The sequence below is a fragment of the Lissotriton vulgaris genome, chromosome 5 (assembly GCF_964263255.1).
Source record: "Lissotriton vulgaris chromosome 5, aLisVul1.2, whole genome shotgun sequence".
NCBI lineage: Eukaryota > Metazoa > Chordata > Amphibia > Caudata > Salamandridae > Lissotriton > Lissotriton vulgaris.
Genome location: NC_141693.1, coordinates 1,697,268,097 through 1,697,287,212, shown reverse-complemented (window position 1 = coordinate 1,697,287,212; position 19,116 = coordinate 1,697,268,097). Strand labels below are relative to the sequence as shown.

Here is a 19,116-nt window from a genome sequence, read left to right as displayed (position 1 = left end):
ACGTCTGGATACTAATGATAGGAAACTTGGCCCATTGATTTACACAGCTTTTGAAACAGTATTAAAATTGAGTATACTGTTGCTTTAATGTGTGTACACTTATAAATGGGATCCTTCATTTACATGTTTTTAACAACTTCCCCAATGTTTAATAACGGTCCAATGACCATTAACAGAATTAAACCTGGGAAAAAAGTGGGTGCTGACCAACAGTGCCACTGCAATTTGCTCTGAGCCCTCTTCCATATCCATTTCATTGCTAGGCTAAGGCCCTAAATACTACTCACCAAGTGACTCACCCATAGAGGAGAGATTGATTCAGACCTAGATTTGCCAGAAGTGCACAATCGCCCTCCTTTCTAGCACCTATACCATGCAAAATGTAAGACATTCCACCACTACACAGGCTATTCTGAGTCACCGAATTACTTTTCTCAGTTCTTTTCCCAATGCTATCTAAAGTGAGTTCCTGTTCAAAACTACCATATTCACTTTGGGCAAGAATGACAATGCAATTAGTCACCTCTCCCGCCCAGCAGATTACTGGTCTTGACCCATAGATTATGTGGCGGGCATCAATGTACTGATCCAATGCGTCATTACTGGAACTGCAGAATTGGGAAGTCAACAGGACGACATCTTCTTGCTCCTATTTCAAGGCTTTTTTATATCCAACTACTTAGTGGCAGCAAACCAAATAGAGAAAGTTGTGAATGGACACTGTAAGCCAACTTTGAAGAAAATATCAGCACGAACATTCATTCTTCGGAGAGACGCAAGCACAGTAGAGTAGATAGCTCATTACTCTTATGTCCTCCTTTGATTTCAATCTTAGGTCTATTGTGGTGTTCAGGGGGAGGGTGAGGAGCAAATGAAATTTGCAAATATTTAAAAGATGTGCCTGATGGAGCTACCTGGTTTAGATATAGGGGAAACAGGTCAGGGATTTCCTCCTTGAATGTCACCTACCCAGTCGATCGTTAGACAGACTTCCTTTTATCTCTCCTGTCGTCTCTTCCCGCATCCTCTCTCTATTTAAGTCTCTCCTCTCTCAATGTATTGAGACTGAACTATTTTGTCTGATGCCCGATGGAGCTACCTAGTTTAGCTATAGGGGAGATGGGCCGTGGATTCCCTCCTTGGTCATCGCCTACCCAGTCGGTCTTTAGACAGACTTCCTTTCATCGCTCCTTGCTGTCTCTTCCCTTATCCTCCCTTTCTCACCTCCCCTGCCCCCTCCACTACTTTTCTCTCTCCTTTCTTCCTCTCCTAATGTATTCCCTATTTTTTGAGGTATTGTGTAATTGTTGATGTCTTTCTGTTACATTGTTGATTCTCATGTAAAGCGCTCGGATACCTTCTGGTCTAGCCAGCGCTATATAAAACTCTATAAATAAATAAATATGCACATCAACTATCACTGGGTCAGAAAGTTGTAAAATACCAACTTTTTAAGTTTGTATGTTTATACCTCTTGCATTCCTTGTTCTTTTAATCAAGGTAACATATATTTTTAGATTCTGCTTTGCTGGTAATGTGATGCCCCACTGAACGTTGGAAAACACTGTACTAAAATATTAAGAATTGAAGCTTGGGTTCAAAGGAGTCATACCAGTTCTGTCTGTGGGCAGTGAACATTCATCATCTGATTCAGCTGGCGTACAATAAAGCAATAGTGGGCACTAACAATTGCTTGGTATTGGCTATCAGTGGGCATGAAAGACTATGTACAGGGACTTTAGACACAAATTAAGTGTAGTAATTTGGGACTGTGAATAAGCAGGTGACTGAACTAATTATGTTGACTGACACTTCATGCTTGAATGCGCAGTTGCCATTTTCGATATAAATTGGCAGATGCATACCTGACTGCATGTCAAGTGCTGCCTGAAGTTTGGGCGGACAGTAGATGGCATTGGCAGTGGTTCTTGCAGACGTTAAGGCGGCTCTTGCTTTTGGCAGATTGCTCAGGGCATGATACGTCTTACTCTCTAGAAGCTGCACTTCCACCAGCAGGGCCTTATCGTCCATCTTCTTCAGCTCCCGCAGAAGCTGAGAACCTAAATGAGAAAGGGGTCAGGGTTGGTTCCAATAATGAAGTCAGACAACATTTATCATAAGGCACAAAAAAAGCCAAGCCCTGACATACATTTCAGAGTCAACATAGTTACTAGTCCACAATGCCTATGCATTTCAATCAGACGATCAAAAAACAGTTACAACACGCCAACAAGTGCTACATCATTGTAATCCAGCCTCCTTTTCTTGCATCATATATTAAGAAAATAAATTATACTAGACAACCAATCTCTAGAATTAGGATTTAATTAGAGTTTCACATTGACTGTCCCCTAAATATTTCACCAGAATTCAATTGCACCATATGAAACATGCCTTGCTGAAAATTCTGGTTTCCCCAGAGCCCATGCATCCTGTTAATGGAATACAATGTACATGCAGCTATGAAAAGCCATTGTTTCACTTTTGTACGGAAACTCCATTTTATTTTTGTATTATACTAGCAGCCCGTCCAGACGTTGTCCGGGTATGAATTGCTGCCGGCCAGTAGTAAAAGGTTTTGTAGGATTTCGTTTTGATAGCATTTCCTATCTGTGACAGGGCTGTGAAACACTCCGATTCACAGTGCACTGCTGATGCACTTAAGAGTGCACGTTCAGTAGTGTGTGAACTCTAGTTTCCCTACTTTATATTTTCTTGCAATAATATATAGCACGAACTCGACAACATGGCATGAGCGCAATTTACATTACAGATGAACACATTCATTTGTGGTAGGCACGGGGAGACAAAGCGATTTGCCTGGAATCACACGATGTTGAGCTGATGCCAAAATTCAAACGTAGCTCCCCAGCTCTAAAGTTCGCAATTCTAGAACTTGTGGCGGGAGGTGTGTCTAAATGTGTATGTCGGTGCTGGCCATCAATGAGAGAGACCTGTGCATTTTTCAAATGGGTGGTGAAAAAATATGAGTATGTTGCTTGAGATGTGGGCTGCCGTGCCACCAATGTACTTACCAGGGGAGGGTAAACACCCATTATTCCGCAACTTTCTTTCCGCATACCATCACTCCGCATACTTTCATTACGAAAGCACCATGACTCCGAAATGCCATTATAACGCATGGCATTACATTTTATATGCTTTTACCACGCATACATTTACAACGAAATTCGTTGTAAATGTATGCGTGGTAAAAGCATATATATTTTTTTTAATGTTTGGATAAGGTAAGTATGGGTATGGGGGTATGTGTTTTGGGGTACTAAGGTATATGTTTTGGGGTGTTTGGGTATTTTAAGGGTTCAGATATAGTTTGGGGTTATGGGGTACATGGGTAGTTTTAGGGATAGGTATGGGTTTTGGGGTAAAGGGGTATTTTTAGGGTTCAGGTCTAGCTTTGGGTTTGGGGTATAGGGGTATTTTTAGTGTTTAGGGGTGGTTTTAGGGTACATGGGTATTTTAAGGGTTCAGGGCTAGGTTTGGTTTTGGGGTACAGGGGTATTTTTAGGGTTCAGGGGTGGGTTTTGGGGTACAGGGGTAATTTTAGGGTTCAGGGGTAGGTTTGGGGTTTGGGGACAGTGGTATTTTTAGGGTTCAGGGGTAGGTTTGGATTTTGAGGTACAGGGGTATTTATAGGGTTCAGGGCTAGGTTTGCATTTTGGGGTACAGGGGTATTTTTAGGGTTTAGGGATAGGTTTGGGTTTTGGGGTACAGGGTATATTTATAGGGTTAAGATGGGTTAGTGTTTAAGGGTGTTGGGGTATTTTAAGGAGTATGGGTGGGTTATGATTATGGGGTGCAGGGGTATTTAAAGGGAGCATGGTGGGATTAGCACACGATATGAGACATGGCATGAAGGGCAGAACTTACCACACGCCCACAGCACAACGCAGACACGCCCACAAGGGACTACTTTGCTGGCACGGTTCTTTTACCTTTTAAATGTATATGGTGGGCGTCTGCATAGCCTATGGCCTTCTGCTGCAACTTCCCTTTACAACGCTGTATTGGGTGTTGTGATTGGTGCTGTGGTTCCTGAGATTACCCGCCTCAAAGGTTTGGGCTCTCTCTATTATATTAGTATGGATGAACCTACCTGTCATTCACCCTTCCCCTGCTCATAAACTTGAGAATAATCTCACTTTTTTAGGTTTAAACCTCCCAGACCGCACAGTTTCTAGGTTGCTATCATCTTGGGGACATTCGGAAAGCTTCCCTGGGAATACAGTCCGCCTGTTATTTACCATTGACTTTGTGGCTTTTAACTCACATTTGCTTGCTTTCTATTTGCTGGATGTATTGGTTTTAGGCTGTACAGCTAGAGTTCGTCCTTACCCCAGCCCAAACCCTATTTATTTTATTCCTCCACCAGTGCTCGATTTTTGTAAACAAGTCTTTTAATCTTGTTCTTATCTGGTCACATTTGCTGTGCATTCAAAGACAGAGGTCAAATGTCAGGCTCTGTCTACCAGAGAGCTTGGTGTTTACTTTTCTTTCTCGGACTTCAAAGTGAGAGGATTTATCACACAAGTATGCTGGCTCTGGGGGAGTACTTGAGGAAGGCTGTACAATGACTAAAATTTAAAATGTCTGTAAATGAACTGTGCTGATATTTCAGGATTAGAAAAGCCCAAATGAAGCAAAATTTTGGGTAAAAATTTTAAGTGTGGTGTAAACCTATTTTAAAACTATCTAACCAAATCAATACAGCCGGTGATGCCATTTCCACAATTGTTTGCACGCTGTATTCTGTTATCAGTGAAACTATGTCTTTGAAAATGTAATGGGAGAGGGTGTAGCCTTACGGCTAGAGCGGTCAAAGTCGAAGTCTGGGAACCGGGTTAGAGTCTCAGCAACAACGCTCAACATCCTGGGCAAATCACTTAATCTCCCTGTGCCTCACAAAAAAATAAATTAATGCTCTAATACACTAAATCCACAACTTCGACAATAAAAGTTCCACTCAGGAACACACAATAGCCTATCACAAATAGATGATGTGATCACACTAGCGGACAGAGTAGCTAGATTCAAGGGAGTACACCACCTAGCGAGAGGCATGTAGAACCATTCTCCTATCCTAGCCTGCTATGCCGTAGAGACCTAAAGCCAACGCGCATGTTCCCTATATACCCAGGGTACCTGAAAAACCCCAAAATTCAGAAAGGCCTTGCCAGGACCACACAACAATATTTCATAGAAAAGTCAGTCACATCCATAATCACACTTTGTGAAGCATACATGCCAGTTATCAGGAGACACACAATCTTCTTAATTTCAGGCCACAAAAAAAAAACGAGCGACTGAGGCCCTAGAACAGGAAATGCAGGATTTAGAGACAATTCATTGCCAAGACCCCTCCAACGCTAACACAAATCACGTACCAGGTCAGTTTGGAGGCCAGGGAGCTCCCCGGGGACCAACGTCTGACAATTGTCGCAATCCGTAAAGCAGGCAAGCCAGAGGACGAATGTACATCATACCGACCTATCTCACTGTTTAAAGCAGAAGCTAAAATTCTGGCACAAACACTCGAACAGACGGACTCCATATCTCACCAAGCTTGTAAACCAAGACCAATCTGGCTTCATGCCCGGCAGGAACACTCCTCTTAATTGATGGCGTCTTTATGGGGTACTGGGGCGTAAAAATACTATCCGGGTGGAAGCAGCAATCCTCTTCCCTAGACGTCTGCATGGCTTTTGACACTATCGAATGGTCATTTCTTTTCGCAGTGCTAGAACATATGGGGCTTGGCCCCAAATTGAGGTGCTGAGTCCGGTTATTGTACACAAAGCCACTAGCACAGTAGTGGTAGACGCTAGACTGTCCACGACATTTCCCCTGGGGCGAAGGACTCGACAGGCGCTAATCCTTTTTGCTTTAGTATTAGAACCTCTCGCAGCGTGGGTGAGGAGGGATCCCCTTATACGGGGACTTCATTGGACGGAGGACCGGATATTATCATATGCTGACATACTGCTGTACATGGCATCACCAATGCGCTCCCTGGCTAGAATAATGAATATGTTCTCGAACTTTGGGAAGTATTCGGGATACATGATAAATTGGAATAAATCAAGTCTGTATCTAGAAAGAAAGATGCCCAGAGGGTGCGAAGTGAGACTGGTGGAGGATGGCTTTGGCTACCTGGGTATCTTCATTACAGCAAACCTGGAGGAATTTCATGAACAGGAACACTCAGGAACGCCGGAGACATCTACGAAATGATGTCAAACATTGGCGATCACTCCCATAAACGTTACTAGGGCGAGCGGCATCTTTTAAGTTGATTGCACTACCTAGATTCTTATAGGCCCTCCAGAACACAGCATTTATCGTCCCACATAGACATACTTTGAAGCAATAAAGACCAAAGTGCGAAACCTGCATTGGTATGGGAAACCGCCCCACAAAGCCATTAACTAACTAAAGGGCGGTACGATGGTGGAATCACACTCCAACGGGCATATTAGTGGGCCTCGCAACTCATAGTCCTTAACTACTGGGCATACTCCCCTCAGACGGACCCCGCATTCAGAATGGATAGACACACCATGGGCAAAGGAGGACGCGTGCAAGCATTATACACCAAAGCAAATATTACAAATCTCACGGGACCCACAGCACAAACAATCCATCTATGGCACACAATACACAAGAAGCTGGGTTGGCATAACCGAAGGACGCAGTCCACCCCGCTTTGGGAGAACGAGAAACTGGGCAGACTGATTAGTTGCAAAGGATTCCAAAAATTGGATCTAATAGGAATCTCAAGGGTGGGAGATCTTTGGGATAAGGGGAGAGTTATCCCATTTGAAGTGTTACAACAATATATTATGGCATCAACAGAAACATTCATTACTTGCAGATCAGCATGCGCTCATGGCCGTTATCCCGGCAGACAACCCTCCCAGAAGCATCACCACTGGAGGACAGGTTACTGAGGTACCGGATGGACTAGAGGACAATCTCTCAAACGTACCAAAAGTTCATTAATAACTTGCCAGATCCAATGCAGGGCCTTTGGAGGAATGGGAAAAAGACCTAGGGGAACTAGACACCAACTGGCAGGAAGCATGTCCCCACGGGCAGAGGCAATACCCACTACACTGCGATTGGTACAACTCAAGGTGCTCCACAGAACATATTTACATAGGGGAACCTTAGTTAAAATGGTAAAATAGACTCCCAGCCCTTTTTGCAATAGTGTGGGGAACAGGCAAATTGTACCACATCCTGTGAGATTGCCTGGAAATTAGGAATTACTGGGAAACAATCATGAACACAATTACACAGGTTTGTGTGGCCCCTATAATACCTAATCCCAAAAGAGGTCTTCTCAATATCAGGGAAATCACGGACCTTCATCGCAAACAGGACTGGGCGACACTAGGCATGATGATTGCGAAATGCAATCTAGCGAAGCATTGGGGTGCGCAGCCTACACCAACATATCCAGATCTTGGATTTGGTGGGTTGAGCCGGGTTAAGTTTAACTTTTTCGTTGATAAAAAAAAGTTTCATAATCTTTTATTCGATTGCCATTTGTTTTTGCGACCATAAAAAGTACAAAAGCAGTTAAAAATATTTTATACATTTTAAAAAGACGTTTGCAGAGTAAATCAGTCATGATTTAAGGAAGGTATAAAAAAATTAAAAAAAGAACAAGTATTAACATTGACTAGAGAATGATAATTACTCATGATTGCATCCATATATAATACAGGTTTTTAAAAAGCTAGCTATGAACTTTGCAATAAAGCTTGACTCCAGGGATTGCAGGGACAGGAATGCAGGTTTACGTGATCTGAGACCTAGTAATTTAACAACAGGCAAAATCCAGGCCTTTCTGGGAAAAGAATAAAATTTGCAAAAAAATAAAATATGCATTGTCGATTGGGATGAAGAGTTGTCACAGGGACAGGGAATAAGTGTATGAGACCAGTCTTGAGTGTTGGGGAAAGTAACTAACCTGAAAAGGAAATTAAAACGAAACCTAGTAAGGAGATACTTTTCATAATTGTTTAAATGAAAAGTCAAATATGGTTGTATACCCAGATGGGTCTGGACAGCAATAATTTGAGAGTTTGTAGGTTTTGCCAGTTCTATTGCACTTCGGAGGGCTCTGAGGTGACTCAAGCACAGTTTTTTTAGCTCTTTTCTTGAAATGTCACCCATTGAGGGAGGGTCCAAAAAGAAATTGCTACGGTCCATATCCCGGCTAAAATTCCTTATGTATACTAGCCAGGATATTTTTTCCCAGTTGTCAAGGGCAGTGCAATCCAGAATTAGAGATCGTGTTAGGTGGCACTCCTCTTTGGTCCATATGCGGTGCCACAAAAGCATAGGATGGCAGCGAATAGTGTTCGTGATGTAGTCCATACCTAATTCGGCTAGTGAAGCATAGGTTGGGGCGCTAGATGGTAAGGACAACAGGTATTTGGCAAACCCGTTTTCTACTGTTTGTAGTGAGTTGATTGGGCCATAACCCCAAACACCTGCACCATACGTGGCCACACTGTGGCATTTAGCATAATATATTTTAAGTAGTTCCGGAGGAGCTGGTTTTCCCAGTTTCCTAGAAAAAGAAACTAGGGCTGATGTAGTTCTCTGGAAGAGCAGTTTTTTGCTTGCCACCGTCTGCCGCCACCTCAAAGATACGTCCACCAGAATTCCGAGATAGGGATAAGCACCAGTTCGTTCCAGCTTAGTTTTATTAACAAAGATGGGTTTAGGGTTTTTTAGTCTTGGGCCAAAATGCATTACAAAAGTCTTTTTAATGTTAACTTTGAGGCCCAAAGAGTCCATATACGAACAGTATTTGTTAAGTTGTACCTGCAACTGGGTCAGGGTCCTGGCAAAAATAACAATCATCGGCATATAGAAGTGTTGGTATGGGACGGTGATTGATTTGTGGGAGATCCTGGCTCCCTTCTAACAACACTGCCTCCAAGCCATTGGTGTACAGGTTAAACAAGAAGGGAGCCAGTACACAGCCCTGTCTGACCCCCTGTCTGATTTGAAAGTGGGAGGTAAGTTCTCCGTTGATCCCATACCTTACTCTCGCCGTTGCGTTCGAGTACAGTTCGCGCAGGAATACAATAAGGGCGGGATCGACTCCCATTTCCTCAAGCAGGGCCCAGAGTTTAGAATGCTGTACACAGTCAAACGCTGCACTTAAGTCAACGTAGACAACAAATAGATGGCCCTTTTTGGCGTTCACATACTTTCCGGTCAGGAGAACAAGATTTAAAGTCTGTTCCACGGTCCCGAGACCCGCCTGGAACCCAAATTGGAGGTCAGTCATAATTTTCTTAGATGTTGCCCACTCTTGAAGACGCACCAGTAGTATTCGACCTACTACCTTTCCAATGGAGTCCAGGAGGGAGATAGGTCTGTAGCAGACCGGATCGTTTCGGTCGCCCTTTTTGAAGATAGGGAGGAGAATAGATGATGACCATGAATCAATAAGGCCTACTGTTGTTACTGCTGCCAGGACTTGGGTGAGAAGTGGAGACCAGAGCTCGATGTGAGTAAAATTGTCTACCGGCACCCGGTCCGGCCCAGGGGCCTTACCTGATTTGGAGGCCTTTAGAGCTGACTACTTCACCGTGTTCAAAGCAAATATTTAATGGTTACGTCTTTGAAACCGATGTTGTGGGTGAAGAAGGATCCCCCTCTGTTGGATTAGGTTGGGAGCCGCCAAAGATTCCCGAAAAGTGGGCAACCCATTCTTCAGCTGTCACTGCGACGTCGAGATGTTGGACAGACAGCGAGTCTGACAAAAAGGGGGATTTTATGACTCGCCAGAAGTGACCGCTATCCCTTGCTCGGCAACTGTCATGGAGTTGTAGCCACAGATTCGCCTTAATTTCTTTGATGCGTTTTGCCCTTTCGTCCTTATAGAGTTTTCTCAACCTGGCAATCTCGGGGAGGTTCCTTGGAGTTATCCGCAGAGCCGTCTTAAGATTTGAAAGTGCTTTGCGGCATCCAGGATTAAACCAACCCTCAGCCGATGGTTTACATAGGTTTGTGCGCGTTAGTTTCTCTTTTATTGTTCTCAAGATCCTGTCAAAGCTGTTCAGAACTGATTGGGGCGAAGAGCTTGGATTTAGGCAATCAATTACGGAAAGGTTAGCTTTTTTGAGAACCTGTTCTGTCACTGCGTCAGGATCTATTTTTGCCCACTTTACTGAAAACCCGTTCACTTTGTCCATTTTTAGGGTTTCTTGTGTTAAAAGGCTTCTGGTATTTGTATGTAATGAAACGGTTTTTGGCTGGATTAAAATTTTGTTTGGGAAATGGTCGCTACTGATGTCTGTGCCAGTAGAAATTTTTTGCAGTTGGCCCCTTAGATTCTGTGAACAGAGAATAAAGTCAATTGTGCTTGATAGACCCCTGCCCCTGAAAAAAGTGATAATGTGGTGGTCTGACGAGTCACAGGGTTGGATCGCCCCCAGTTGGGTAGTGTCCTCTTTGGCGATAAGGTCGAGGATCGAGCCTTTGTCGTGTGTCAGGCTGTTGCAGATTTGGGCGAGGTCAAGCGCATTAAGGAAAGATTTGAGACTATTCACCACTGCGTCTTTCTGATCGTTCCAGTGGAGACTGAAGTCACCCAGGTAGATTTGAGTGATCTGCCGACCGGCGTTGGATGAGATCGTGTCCATGAGTTGTTGGGTGAAGGTGAGGTTGTCCCCGGGCGGGTGGTAGATGACATGTAAAGAGCATACAGGTTTGCCCTCGATAGAGATATCGAGGCAGAAGAGTTCACAGGAAGTGAGGGAGGGGGAGGTGACTTTGGTAACAGAGGTTGCTCCTAAAAATGCATGCGATTCCCCCGCCCGTCTTGCCGGTCCTGTAGAGTCTAATGATGTGGTAGTTGGGAGGGACTAGTATGTCCATTATAGGTGTAGAAGTTTCAGTTAGCCACGTTTCAGTCAGAATGGCTAGGTCAAGATCCATTGATATGATGAGATGGGCGATGTCAGAGGAGTGTCTCGGGCCGATCTGCAATTGAGTAGGATGCATTTGAGTCTGGGGGTGAGAAGGGTGGTCGAGTGTTCTAAAGAGAGGGGGACTTTTCTGAGATTATTGGGGACGGAACTTCTGTTGCTTAGAGTGGGGGGCCTAAGGGGATTGTGAGAATTGTGGGTATGGGGTGGTGTGTGGTGGTTGTGTGTTTTAAGGGACCTGGGCCAAATGAGCGAAGGAGGGTGCATAAGTCGTGGTCCGAAAGGGTGTTGAGGGGGCGAAGGGCGGTAGGTGTGATTGCGAGCGGGGATAGAGGGCCAACGCTGGGAGTATTGATTGAGAGGGTCTGTGGGGCGGGTGGGCGACTTGTTGGATGAGCAGGTGGTGGTAGGTAGGGGGTGTGTGAATAGAAGTTCTTTGATGGTGTGGAGATCTTTGACTTGTAGGAGGGTGGATATAATCATGTCCAGAGTTGGATTGGGGATGGAGTTGGGGATGAGAACCGTGGGCGAGTGGTTGAGTAGGGAGCTGGAAAGGGAATTGGGATGGGGGGGGGGAATTGGGAAATGCTAGCGTAAGTGCAGGGCTCTGCGGTAATAGTAAGTGGGGTGACATTCGATGGGTGGGAGAAATTGTGGGTGAAGGGTGTGGATGAATGTTGGAGTCATAAGTGAGGACTCTGGTGGGAGGCGGCGCAGGTGGGTTGAGGGATGTGTAGGCTGGAGACGGTGGGGGTGCAAGGAAGGTAGTGGGGGCTGAGAATGGGAGGGGAGGAAGGGGGGTTAAGGTAAGGGAGGTGGTGTGTTCTGTGAGTCTAGTTGGGAGAGTGTGGTAGTGGGGAGAGAGAGTGGGGGGGAGATAGGGTGGGAGATGGACCTGCCACGGGGCGGGGGGGATAAGTTCAGGGCGGTGGTGGGTTCTGAGAGACTCGTAGGAGGTGTGAGGTGGGGGGTGGAGAAGGGGGGGTATGGAGGATGTAAGAGGGGGAGTGATCTTCGCCAGTGAGTGAGGGGTGTGGACAGGTTACATCGGGTGGGTGACCGACTACAGCGCTGGGGGGATGGGAGAGGTGCGAGTCGTTCAGCTGTTGTGATAGGTATGGCATGTTAGATTGAAGATTGAAAGTGGAAGGTGTTGTGTAGTCTGAGATGTTAGGAACGGAGGTCCGCCGGTTGGAGATGTGTTCTATGAAGGTGGGGAACAGGTTGTCGAGTAGGTCAAGGGTCCTATCAGTGGATTGGAATAGGCTGGTCCCGTTGTAGATGGTGATGGTGGCTCTGCCTGGGAAAACTTGGGATGGTGTGACAGAAAGCGATAGGCCATGAGCGGATTTTCTGGTGGAGGAGATAGTGAGAATGGAGAGGAACGCTTTCCCCCACTGTGCTCTACGTAGAGTGTAGAGAATGATATCGGTGCTCGTGGCTCCATTGATCAGTGAAAAGTAGGTGTCCACAAACAGGCTTTCAGGTTGGGCCTTCAGGAAGTTGCGTTTGGCGTTTTTTTGGGTGAGCTCGAGTGGGTAGTTAATTTTGTATGTGTGCTTGCCCATGCGTTCCATGGTGGAAGAGGTGCAGGTAGAAGAGGGGGGGGGTGTGCGTGGGTGATTGAGAGAAGTTACAGGGCAGTAAGAATGAAGAGAAAGAAAAATTGAGGATAGCCTTAGGTGTGGGCAGTTGATGAGGATGACTAGTCTAAGATGGCCGCCAAAGTGGAGGACTAGTCAAAGATGGCCGCCAAAATAGCATATAGAGGGACAAGAGTAGTAGTACTTGGTCTATTGTTGTAGTGATTTACAGAGTTTCGTTTCCCTTTCTACTCTGGGGCAGGTCGAATTAGTCCAGCTTCTATGTTGCTTGATGGGGAGGAGAGTTCAGCTTCTATGCTGCTGGGTGGTGAGGAGAGAGGCTTATCTCTGTTTAGATGACCCATGACCGCGTTGGTATGTAGCCTCATGGTCATCTGGTGGGCAGAGGGGGTGATGTATGGATCCGATTTATGGCCCCCGCCATTTTGGACAATGGAAAGTGAAAATACCGCATTGTCCGCGCAAATAAATAGCATGCCGATACCAGTTTAAGATTCCGGGCAGAGAGTGCAAACCGGCATGAATATTCAAAGTAATAATTTTGCGTGCAGATACCTTCCGGGTCGTCAGGCTGCACCGACACTGCTCAAATCAGGCACCTCCAAAGCAGAGCTGCGCTTTGGCTGCCCGATCACACAACCAGGGCACACCGGAGACGCCCTGAATGCCACCTGCTCCGTTCTCGCTGATCCTTTGGGAGGAGGAGGGGGTGTGGGGGGGTTCGGCATCCAGCTTGGACACTCTCGATCACCCGCGCCGGGTCGGTTCGCACCAACTCCCGTCCTCTTGACTCCCGCCCCGGCGGCTCCAATGACACGGTTTGGGGTGGGGGGGGTAGGCGGGGTACGCCGAACCCTCCGTGGCAGCAGGGCGCCACCTCCTCCGGGCGTCACTGGGGTGCGAGGGAACCAGCCCAGGAACGAGCAGACAGGCACCCAGATCGCCGGGACACATAGGTCCAGCCACGAGCAGACAGGCACACAGATCGCCGGGACAGGCACACAGACGTCCAGTCTCGGGTCCCCGGGCAGAGAGGGGGTGAATTGCAGGCGGTGATTGCAGGCAGGCAGGACACCTCCGTACTCACGTGGCAGTGGGTTTCAGTCGTCCGTCCGGAGCCTCCCAGGCGGCCGTAGCAGGGATCCAGGCTCGGGTCCACACCCACTTGGTCGTTGAAAGATCCGGAGACCTGACGCCACTGTACGTCCAGTTCCTCTTGAATGGGACGGGTCCGCAGTCTACAATGTGGGATCAGTGCAATACAAGATGATGCCATTTACAGAAATGACTAACGTCCGGACAAAAACAGACTGCCTTGATCGAATGAGAGACACTAGGCGGAGGATTTTCTGTTGTCGTTCGTGGGCAACGAATGCCTTTGAAAGCATAGTGTCCAAGATCACTCCCAAGAAAGTCCTGGTTTGCGCTGGTGCAAGCTGTGACTTGTCGACATTGATGGCCAAGCCGAGGGATTGAGACACCTCCTGACAAAGACTAGTGTCTTGGCTCAGAAGATGACGTGATTGAGACTTGAGGAGGCAATCGTCCAAGCATGGAAAAATTTGGACGCCTCGGAGGCGTAGGTGAGCCACCACAGGAGCCAACACCTTCGTGAACACACGAGGGGCGGAGCGGAGTCCGAAAGGAAACACCTTGAACTGATAATGCGTCTGCCCCACCTTGAAGCGCAGGTACCTGCGATGCTGTTGGAGAATTGGGACATGAAAATATGCGTCTTGAAGGTCTATGGTGGTCATAAAATCCCCGCTGGCCATAAGACGCAGGATCTCCAGTAGTGTCAGCATGCGGAAATATTGACTTTAGGTATCTGTTGAGAGCTCCCAAATCCAGAATTGGACGCCAATCTCCCGTCTTCTTGAGTATGAGGAAGAATCAAGAGTAAAAACCCTCTCCTCTCTGAGACACTGGAACCACTTCGACTGCACCTTTCTGAACAAGAAGACGGACTTGATGGTAAAGCTCCTCGAGATGGGGAGGTGGCCAGCCAGACGGTGGGGTATGAGGAGGAATCTTGACGAACTCTAAGGTATGACCTTTTATCACAATGTCCAAAACCCAGCGGTCCGTGGTGATGGAGGATCACTGAGATTCGACCTCCAACACTTTGGGGATGACAAAAGTCATTGGCGTTTGGGGATGGATCCCAGATAGGATGACTTTCCCCTATAAGGGTTTGAGGACTGCTGTCGATTGGATTGCTGGTGATTGGAAGAGTAACGTGGATTGCTCTGATTGTAGGAGCAATATTGAGATTGTCCTCCTCGAAAAGTTGAAGTGCTGCGTCCGCGTGCACCTCGAAATGACTGTTTCCGAAATTGCAAAGTGCCCAGTGATTTAGCCGTATCAGTGTCCTTTTTAATGGACTCCAAAGCTTCGTCAATGTGGGAACCAAATAGCGATTCACCATCATAAGGCATATCCAGGATCTTGGACTGAACTTCCTGCCGGAAGGAGGTGGACTTCAACCAACCATGGCGTCGTAAGGCAGCCGCACTAGCAAGCTGGCGGACACCAGTGCCCGCAATATTGACTGCGCAGTCAATCATCTCTTCAGTTGCAGAGAGTCAGCCTTGGAAGCGTCCGGAATGAGGTTGACCAGGGCAGATATGTCCGACCACATCTGCGGGTCGTAGCAGCCCAAGATGGCTAAGGCATTCGCCGCCCGTACTATAGTGGAAGCCATGGTCGAGAATTTCCATCCAATGGCGTCTAGGCGCCGACCCTCTATCTGGAGGCGCGGTGATTGGAGACGCTGTGTTACGGGCCAGACGCTGTGCGGCTTGAGTTACAACCGAATCCGGCTTAGGGTGAGAGACCAGGCATGCTGGTGAACCAGTTGGGGCCTTATATTTCTTCTCAAGGCGCAGTACTTGGGCAGGTAACGAGTTTGGAGCCTGCATGAGCTTAACTTCCTCCTTCCATATGAAATCTATTATTGAAATCGTGTGAACTTTGAAAGGCTGATTTTTGAAGTCGTAGAGGAAACAGTCCTCCTCTCTGTGTCCTTGGCAATTTAAAGCTCCGAGGCGCTCGATCCATCAAAAGATGTCAACTGGCAATATCGACTGGAGGGGAATCTCCAGTTTCTCCTGGTTGAGGGGAGGGCGTCTGCATTTGTTAGTTGTCCCACTTTGCCATGTCGGTTGAGGCGTCATCATTATCCGTGTCAACGTGGACCTCTCCATCCTCCCATTCTGGAATTGCCTCATCATCCGCATCCTGAGGATACAGAGCAGTGTGAATCTTGACCGACGTTTGAACCTGAGGAGAAGGCTTCGACGGCAAAGGCGGGGGAACAGTTGGCGGAGCTGTCGCAGTTGCAGCAGGTAACGGTCTAGGAGTACCTTGAGGCGTTGGTGGAAATCGCCAGTTGTAGTCGTCCAGCATATGCTGGGGATTTGAAATCAAAGACAAAGGCAAAGTAGCCATTGGAACCTGGACGAACTGGTCTTCAGCATGAGACTCCTGGTCGCCGCCTTCGTAATCACTGCCGGAATCTTGACATTTGATGATGGGATCAGACGGATTGTGAGCCGCCCCGAAAGAGTCATCCACATCATTACCAGAGTCCGAGTCAGGCTCAGAGGTAGTGGCAAACATAGGTGAAGGAGGCTGCAGATCTGGAGCAGACAACTGGTGGCATGGCAGTGGACGGCGATGGTGTGACGAATCAGTGCCAACGGATGCAGAAACTGAAGTAGATAGAGGCACAAGAGGCAACGAGGCAAAAGAAGATGGTGTCACCGTCGACTGTCGACGTTATCGTTGACGGTGCTGAAATGGCCGTCGTCGAAAATGACTAATGAATCCAGCATCAACGGTAGGCGCATCTACTGTGATGTCGTCGACGGTGCTGTCGTAGACGGTCCTGTCGTCGACGGAACTTTCTTAGATGTCAAAGCCGCCGAAGTAGTCGACGCAGTAGTCACTCCTGAAGACGGAGCCCTCGCCGACGATGGTTTAGTCGGAGTCTTCGTCGACGACGAAGACTTTTTGATGGATTTCGTAGACGATGTTGGTTTCTTCGCCGACGAGGTGATAGGAATAGTCGACGAGACAGTCTGAAAAGCCAAAGAAACTCTCGTCGATGTAGAGGCAGTCGACGAGCTCATCATCGACAAGCTAAAAGCAGATGCCGTTGTTAGTGTCGTCGTCGATGATGAATAGACTGCAGATCTCGTCGTCGGAACGCTCATAGGCGCTCCGGTCGATGACGAAGCATGTTTAGGTGTGGAAACACGCTGTGAGGCAGCAGAAGACACCTGAGAACCAAGTCTCGTGGGCGAAGCAGTAGTAGGAGCTGGTGGGGACACCACGGAGGCCAAAGGCAGGGCCAGTTTCTTCTTTAGAAAAGGAGAAGGCATATCCTGCGCACTACCACGCTTAAAGGCGGAGGATGAGGGTCTAAATTGAAAACTCTCGGCATCAGACAGAGCAGAATCCTGGTCTTTAAGACGTTGGAGCCAAAGGAGGAGACAACTTGTTAGAAAAGGTTCTACAAAACTTGCAGCTGCCAACTTCATGCTCAGGGTAGAGACAATAAATACATTTCTTGTGGGGGTCCTAATTAAAAAGACGCAACTTCCCAAAAGAAGAGCAAGGTCGGAATAAAGACGTCTTACTTGACATGATGAAAGTTCAGGAACAAGAAGCAGTTGAGGAAAAAACTGAGCAGAGCTCAGGGAGACTCCCTTCACACGACGTGCGGTAGAAAATCTGAGGACTTGAGCTTCTGAGGAGAAGGTTCTAGAGGGTGCTGGCGCCTGATTGGCTGTAGTTTGGACTAACATAATGACAATGATATGTTACAAGTGTTTTCTTTCTCTACCATGCATTCCTATGGAGGAATTGTTTTAGAGTTTAGTTATGTTTTTACTTGTAGTTTTTTCTTATGTTATGTTCTCACATATATGTATATTTTAGCATTTATTGCTATTTTATGTACTGTGGGACTCCCACTTCGACGACGGGGAATATTCAAGCATGTGAATCTATGAAAGACACCCCTAATACTGGAGAACTACTCCACCCCACGACCAGCTGTAACTCACACACCCCGAAATTAGGAGACATCTCACTACTCCGTCTCCTCTACGCAGGAGACATAGTCCTGATCAGCAAAGCAAAAGTAGGGCTACAATATCTCAAACATCGCTGGATTTCTCCCAAGCTAATGATCTAACAATTAACTTGGACAAGACGAGAACAATGACAGTCGGGGAAAAAAGGCGACAAACCGCTGCCTGGTTCTGTTGAGAGACCAGAATAGAGGACACAACTGAGTGCAAATACCTAGGCGTGAAGCTGGATACAGGCGGCCACTTTGTGGCACCGAAGAACAGCATAAGGCACTATGGTCTAGCACTAGCAATCTCCCTAAAAACAAAGCACAATTACTTGCCTTCGGTAACGGTATATCTTTAACAGTAGTTAATATTAGATTCCTTACCTTAGAATATCTCCAGGCGTCAGACTGGATCCGGAAACCTGCGTAGCAGTGCCCTTGCGCATCGGTAGGCGTCTGTGGCTCCGCGTCAGTCGTCGGCATCGTTGGCGCCAGGATGACGACGCCGGGATGACGTCGCCAGAGTACTTAGACGCCGCCCTCACGCGCTGACGTCCGTTGTTATACACAGCTTTTCCGCACCAGAAACGCAAAGCCATGATAAAAACCAACACTAGTGCCATAAAACTAGGGCCCTGTAAGGGGATGACCTTAACCCTAGATATCTGTTCGCAGTACGGGGAGGGTGGGTGGGGGGGTACGGAATATAATACTAACTACTGTTTCTTACAGTAAGTATCGTTACCGAAGGTAAGTAACTTGTGCATGTGAAAGAAACCAGTTAGTATTAGATTCCTTACCTTAGAATAGATACCCCAGCAATACCAACCTCGGTGGTGGGTCTGCGAACCAATGATCACACCAGAATGTTCTGGAGAACGGAACGGCCGAAAAAGCCATCCCTCCGGACTTGGCTGTCCAGGCAGTAGTGTCTTGCGAACATGTACAGCGAGGCCCACGTAGCTGCCTGACAGATGTCCTGCAAGGGGACTCCCCGACCCAGGGCAGTAGTAGCCGCCGTGGCCCGAGTAGAATGGGCACGTAGCCCCACAGGAGGCTCCTTTCTAGCCAGAGAGTAACAAGCCTTGTTGCACATCGAGAAATGGTCTGTTTGTGCACCGCCCGTCGCTTCTTAGCGCCCACGTAACCGACAGAGTTGGTCATCCACCAGGAACTGGCGTGTGCGATCCAGATAGAATGAGAGCGCAAGTTTTGGGTCCAGACGGTGGAGCCTCTCTTCCTCTTTCGAGGGATGCGGAGGCGGACAGAAGGTGGGCAAGGTGATGGACTGCCCGATGTGGAAGGCTGTGACTATCTTGGGCAGGAACGAGGGTCGCGTCCGCAACATAACTTTGTCCGGATGGACAGAAAAGAAAGGAGGTTTAGAATAAGGGGCCTGGAGCTCACTTACTCTCCTGGCAGAGGTGATGGCAACCAAGAGCAGTCTTAA

General features: G+C 47.3%; 1 protein-coding gene across 1 annotated transcript in view; it reads right to left on the bottom strand.

The window, feature by feature from the left end:
* Positions 1-19,116, bottom strand: part of PSMD11 (proteasome 26S subunit, non-ATPase 11) — a 413,573-nt gene that overhangs the window by 258,355 nt on the left and 136,102 nt on the right. Inside the window, exon 6 of the mRNA XM_086923842.1 lies at positions 1,866-2,060. Coding sequence (XP_086779968.1) covers positions 1,866-2,060 — 195 coding nt within the window. The remainder of the gene's footprint in view (positions 1-1,865; positions 2,061-19,116) is intronic.